This window comes from Cicer arietinum, chromosome 3 (assembly GCF_000331145.2).
Source record: "Cicer arietinum cultivar CDC Frontier isolate Library 1 chromosome 3, Cicar.CDCFrontier_v2.0, whole genome shotgun sequence".
NCBI classification, from domain to species: Eukaryota; Viridiplantae; Streptophyta; class Magnoliopsida; order Fabales; family Fabaceae; genus Cicer; species Cicer arietinum.
Window position 1 is genome coordinate 68,829,553 of NC_021162.2, and position 6,132 is coordinate 68,835,684.

The 6,132-nt window shown below is 29.7% G+C and overlaps 1 protein-coding gene across 1 annotated transcript in view; it reads left to right on the forward strand.

Annotated features, from left to right (window-relative positions):
• The first annotated feature begins 1,844 nt into the window (after nt 1-1,844).
• LOC101501883 (uncharacterized) overlaps nt 1,845-6,132 on the forward strand; it is an 8,172-nt gene continuing 3,884 nt past the window's right edge. Inside the window, exons 1-13 of the mRNA XM_073366597.1 lie at nt 1,845-2,199; nt 2,998-3,100; nt 3,994-4,063; nt 4,185-4,223; nt 4,325-4,442; nt 4,531-4,588; nt 4,940-5,004; nt 5,179-5,185; nt 5,289-5,349; nt 5,492-5,551; nt 5,668-5,687; nt 5,779-5,844; nt 5,988-6,131. Of these exons, the coding sequence (XP_073222698.1) occupies nt 2,120-2,199; nt 2,998-3,100; nt 3,994-4,063; nt 4,185-4,223; nt 4,325-4,442; nt 4,531-4,588; nt 4,940-5,004; nt 5,179-5,185; nt 5,289-5,349; nt 5,492-5,551; nt 5,668-5,687; nt 5,779-5,844; nt 5,988-6,131 (891 nt within the window). The 5' untranslated portion in view covers nt 1,845-2,119. The remainder of the gene's footprint in view (nt 2,200-2,997; nt 3,101-3,993; nt 4,064-4,184; nt 4,224-4,324; nt 4,443-4,530; nt 4,589-4,939; nt 5,005-5,178; nt 5,186-5,288; nt 5,350-5,491; nt 5,552-5,667; nt 5,688-5,778; nt 5,845-5,987; nt 6,132) is intronic.

Below are 6,132 nucleotides of genomic sequence, written 5' to 3' on the forward strand. Positions count from 1 at the left end.
AAGTCAAATGTGATGAAATTGAGTCTTGCTGAGTCATATAAGTCTTGATTTTTCAAATCAAAAAAAGTTTAAGAGCAATATGAGCTCATAATTCTATAAACTACTTTCCCTATTATTTTGGATTCAACCAAGCGATAAACAAATGGATAAGCATGAGACAACTATTTTTGAAGAACTACAGTGAGGAAATAGCGATAACGTTTGCATGAAACATAATAAATTGCAAAATGTGAAAGTGCTGTAAAAACCACGCTCGACCACACGAAATAGGTGAGTACGACATTTAAGAATAATATTTAGTTGGTGACAATTTGAGTTAGTTGTAATTTCGGTCCCTTTAGTTGCTCACTCTATCAATTTTTTTAAACTAAAAATGCTAATATGACATATTATAAATGATGTGGTCTATGCTATACGATGACGTTGAGTGGTTAATATCAATAAAATTGCAATAAAACATTTTAAAATTTTCATTTTTTAACGTTTGAAATGATTCATTTTGTAATTTAATTAATAACATGTATATAATTAATAAATTTAGACATTTCTACACCGTGAGATCGTATATTATGCCATTTTAAATATGTCAAATCATTATTTTTATAGTTAAAAAATTTGAATGAATGATAAAAAATGTCGAAATTTAAAATAGGGAAAACAATTATCCGAATCAATAAAAATACAAAAACAAAAAATACAATTAAACCTATGATTTTTTATTTTTTAGTTTTGAATCTATAAATACCAATTAAAAATATCATTTTAGATACACATCAATTAAAATATATTTTACGGATAATTTGTATATACTTTACTTTTAAAAATTAGTTTAACTTAATTATATGAAGTAGTATTCTTTACTTTTAAAAATTGGTTTGACTTAATTATATGAAGTAGGTAAGGAATACATAATAAAAAAATAAAGAGAATAATTGTTTGAGAGCTTTTAACCAATTTATTGTCTAACTTTCAATATTTAAAATAATATTAAACCGTGTCATTTTAATATTTAGATAAAAATATTTTTTTTAATATTAAAACTGATTTGAAACATTACCAAAATACTTTTATTAAAATAAGAGATTTTTTATTTTATATATATATATATATATATATATATATATATATACTAAAAAAACTAACAATTATAATTTATATTGAAAATATATACCAAAATATTATAGTTTTTTTTTAACACTCAAGAGGTGGCATCCATACGATACGATTACATGACAAATAAATTTTTATAGTAGAATATTTTGATATATAAATTTTAATGTAAGGTATATTAATTAATTTTTTTTTAAATATAATAATAAAAAATCTGAAATAAGAAATTAAATAAAATTAAAGATACTTATAATAATCACAAAACATCAATAAAATATAAAGTTGATTTATTTAAAATAAACAACTAATTTTATACTATAAAATAAAATAAATATTATTCAATCATTAATTTTAACAAATTAAAATGCAAACCATTTAATGACAATTTACGAAATAATAGCAACAGCTGAAAAAAAAAACCTTTAGAAATCAATAACGAAACTGTAGAAAAACAATGGAATGTATATCTTTTTTCCTCAAGAGATTATGGTCACAAATTTTACACACTAATCTAATTATGAAAAAGCAACTTTAATTTTTTTTTTATAGAAAAGTGAATATTTTAAATTTAAAAATAAATTTAACATATTAAATATCTGTACAATGAAAAAAATTTACTTTGAAATGATCCAAATTGGAAATAGTCGCAAGACATAATCAAAATATATGTATTTATTAGAGTTAATAAATTAAAATAAGAAAAAAAGAGACAATAGCGTGGGGAAACGAGTTACCGCGGTGTTTGTTTTTGTTACATTAGACAAACAAAGGTTACCTCGGCGCTCGGACAAGGATCGAAATCAATCCAAAGACAAGACTTGTTTCTTTCTTTCAGATCCAACCCAACCCATCTTCTATTCTTTCAACTTTCTACATTCTCACTAAATTCAATTATCTTTCAGTTTCAATTCAACAACAACAAACAATCTATGAAATGACATGATTCTCAATTGACATTGCTTCTCCTTCCTTTCGATTTTGAGTTCAACCGCATTCTGCTCCCTCCCTCATGGATAACACTATTCTTTTTCTTCTTCTCTTTCTCTTTTCAACTGCCTCTTCCTCATCCATTCTCAATTTTCATCAACCGTAAGTCTCTTTCTCTCTTTCTAATAATGTCTTTATTTCTGAGATCTGGTAACTCTTCACTTTTATAACCTCATAGCGACCTTTGATTTTTGTTTGCAAAAGTTAAATCTTTTTGACGTTTTGGATCCTTTCGTTTCATGCTTTGGTCATTGGTGTCACGTCAGATTCACTTTCCCATTTTGTCTCTCTCAAGATGATCTGAAAAATAAAACAATCTAATTTTCAAGAGGTTAAGTGATGGATTTGCATGTTGATTGAGAATTTCAAACAAAATCACGAGCTAGTTTTGCATTTAGATAAAGGGTGACTGGATTTTTTTCCCCCCTTTTCTTTGTGTGCTTTTATGTGTGTACTTTGTTAACTACTGTTAGACCCTGTTTGAACATAGTGGGATTGTTGACTAATGTATTGATGGTAAATAAATGGCTGTGGTTTGTAGAATTGTGGTTGAATGTAGCTCAATGTGTTGTTCCAATTAGTGAAGATTACTTTCAACTGTTTGCACAAACTTGTCTTGTTGCCATTCTAGCTGGAATTGTAGATAGTACTGTGTAAGTTATTAGGACATTCAACTCTTGAGTTTTTTGGATTTTTGCCTAGAAATTAACTTTTCTTCTGTCAATTAGGATGTTTGGTGTTATGTTGCCAATTCAATATTTTGGGACAGAGACTCTCTCTTTGTTATCATTATTTTTGTCCTCTTGCATATTGTATGACCGAGTTTCTTCTGTTTGTTATGAAGCACATTTTATCTCTACATGCTGTACATTTATCCTTGTCCAATTTTTGTGTGCATAGATTTCCCATTGTCGAACCTGATCCTGGTCATACAAAACTTCGTCTTTCAAAGGAAGGTTTGGAGGCTATTGAGAGAATAACAAATCCCATTGCATCTGTGGCAGTAAGTTTGACTGCAACTATAAAACATCCTTTTTTTTTTTTTGTCGTTAATATTTTATTTAATGGGGATTCTCGTTACGCTTAACTATGTTCGGTGGATTAGTTTCATGATGTAGTCTTCAGCTAATATAATGTTGAATAAAACAATCCATTTGGATAAAGTAATTATTTCCCTGAGTTTGTTGCTAATTGATATATGACCACTTGCCGTTATATGTTCTGAAACATTTAAGGACTTGCACTTGGAAGTTGACTCAACTTGGTTGCATGAGTCGCAGGGTTTGACAACAGATATTATATAAATTGGCCTTTAGGAAATGGTACCATTTAAAGTGAGTCAAAACATGAAGTCTTAGTATTTTTGCAAATGCAAATTTTTATTTTCTTTGCCTAAAGATGAGACAGAAAATCTTCATAAGAGTGAGGAATTAGAAATAAAGAAGGTTAGCTAAAAAAGCTGCCAATTTTGAGTTAATAATCTTCTTCCTTTCTCATCATATTGCAACTTGTATCTAGATATTTGCTTTCTGAAGTTGTGTAGTTTCACATCGTTCTTTTCATTTTCAGAAAAATATGGGTATTGAAATGTTGGAGATTAGTATTAGTATTTGTCTTTCAGTTAAGGAGTGATGTCTCATTATGTGAAGATGAGTCTTGTATGATTTATTTTATGCTTTGTAGTGAATATATTTTACTATAATTGATCAACCCTCTCGCATATATAGTGTTGCATACTAATCTGATCATTTTGTTCAATGATTCACGATGAAGGAAGCTTGTGATGTATTGAATAAATGGTGTTAGTTCCATGTTTACCATTTATGGGTTCTACTTTTATGTTTTATCATTATATGGCTTTCTTTACCAGGTGATTGTTATTACTGTTTTTACCAGGTAATTGGACCGTACCGCTCCGGAAAGTCTTTTTTGCTTAATCAACTTCTCTCTCTTTCTTGTTATGAAGGTGCATATTATATAGCTACTAGAATTTACCTTCATCACCTACAGTTTTAGCAAAACTTTGCAGTTGTAATTTGTTAGCTTTTAAAGATTGAATGTAAACTAATATGTATATTTTTTCTTAGGGTTTGGTGTGGGGCACATGCGTGACACCAAAACAAAAGGTGGATGGAGATTGACATTTTTCTCATGGTTATGCTTACTTGGAATTATATATAGTTTTTTTTTCAATTTATCTTTAATCTCATTTGGTCATGTCATACAGGAATATGGATTTGGGGAACCCCTATAGACATGGAAATTGATGGAGTGAAAACCTCTGTCTTTTACATAGATACAGAAGGATTTGAAAGCATTGGGAAGTCGAATGTATATGATGATCGGTAATTGCTTACTGATCCTGTATACTGTGGTTTAAGCTGATTATATGCTATTCATCAATTGACATTTTCTGGTGTTTTTCTTTTGCAGAATATTTGCTCTTGCAACTGTAATAAGTTCTGTGCTCATCTATAATCTGCCTGAGACGGTTAGTCATCATGACCTCTCAGAAGTTTGTGCTCTTTCTTATGTTGATGTAGTGTTAGATGGACTGATTAATGAAGCATTAACAATTTGAAAAAACATTACTCCATGACTCCATGTTTCAGTATGTCTAATAGAGTTTTATCCTGGTGGTTAATGGTATACACTAGGTGATAAAATCACAAAGTTAAAGAAATAACCAATTTGCTAAAATGTCTAATTATAAATTTTTTAGGCCATGTTAAAATCATAAAATTTCTTATTTTGAATTTTTTTAGGCCATGTTAAAATCAGAAAATTTCTCATTTTGAATTTTTTAGGCCATGCTAAAACGATTTCTTCTTTGTGTATTAAGATACGTGAAGCTGACATCTCTAGGCTCTCTTTTGCGGTTGAGCTCGCTGAAGAATTTTATGGAAGGTTTGCATCTTGATGAACTTTTTGTTTTTGATATCATTTAGATTATTAATTCATCTCTCATCATTTTAAATCTTGCTTTGTAACCTTTTTCTGGGGTAAATTATGGTTACTAACTTGTTTGTTTAATTTGCAAATCCAATATTTGTAACTTTCAACGTCTGCGTGTTGGGATAGAGTGAAGGTAGTCCTCATGCCTCAGTACTGTCTTCATTCATGATATCAATTTTGTTCACGAACTTTTTCGTTGATAATTTGATTTATTTTTCAATTGATGGCTTTTATAGGGCCAAGATGTTGCATTTGAACCTGCTAAGCTCTTGTGGCTTATCCAACGCGATTTTCTGCGTAAGTTGGATAATTCTGGAGTATCTTACATACAATGGCCATATTTGGTCAATGCTTAATAATTGGAAATGTATCTCTGCTGCTAACCTTGTCCATAATGTGCAGTCCATTGGATATTAAAATTTTCCTTAAATGTATGCAGAAGGAAAATCAGTGAAACAAATGGTGGATGAAGCTCTTCGACAAGTCCCTAATACTGATAGTTAGTACCATTGCTCTCAGCTATAACTAAAATTTACTTTATCCACAGTATATTTTTCATGTTTTCTTAAGCAAATTTATTGATGGTACTCTTCGTTTATTTTTTTTAACTTGCAGGAAACAAAAATATTGATATGGTATTTTCTCTTCTGGAATTCAATTTCCAATTATCAGTAAAATTCTACTAGTTTGGAATTGAATGTTTATACTGAAAATTTACTTCATCAGATCAATCAAATCCGGGACTCGTTGGCTATAATGGGGGACAACAGTACTGCCTTTAGCTTACCACAAGTATGTGTCTTCCTCATGTGTTCTAAAAATATTTGTCATTCATTTCCATTTCAATCCTAACTGATAAAATGTAAACATCTATTTTATTAAAATCACCACATTGGTTAGCTAACTGATCCTTGAAATTGGACTTTGATAAACAGCCACATCTCCAGCGGACAAAGCTTTGTGACTTGAACGATGGGGAACTTGATCCATCATATGTGAAGAAAAGGGAGAAACTAAAAGAGCTTGTTGCTAGCATAATCCGTCCAAAGATAGTACAGGGAAAAACTCTAAATGGGAAAG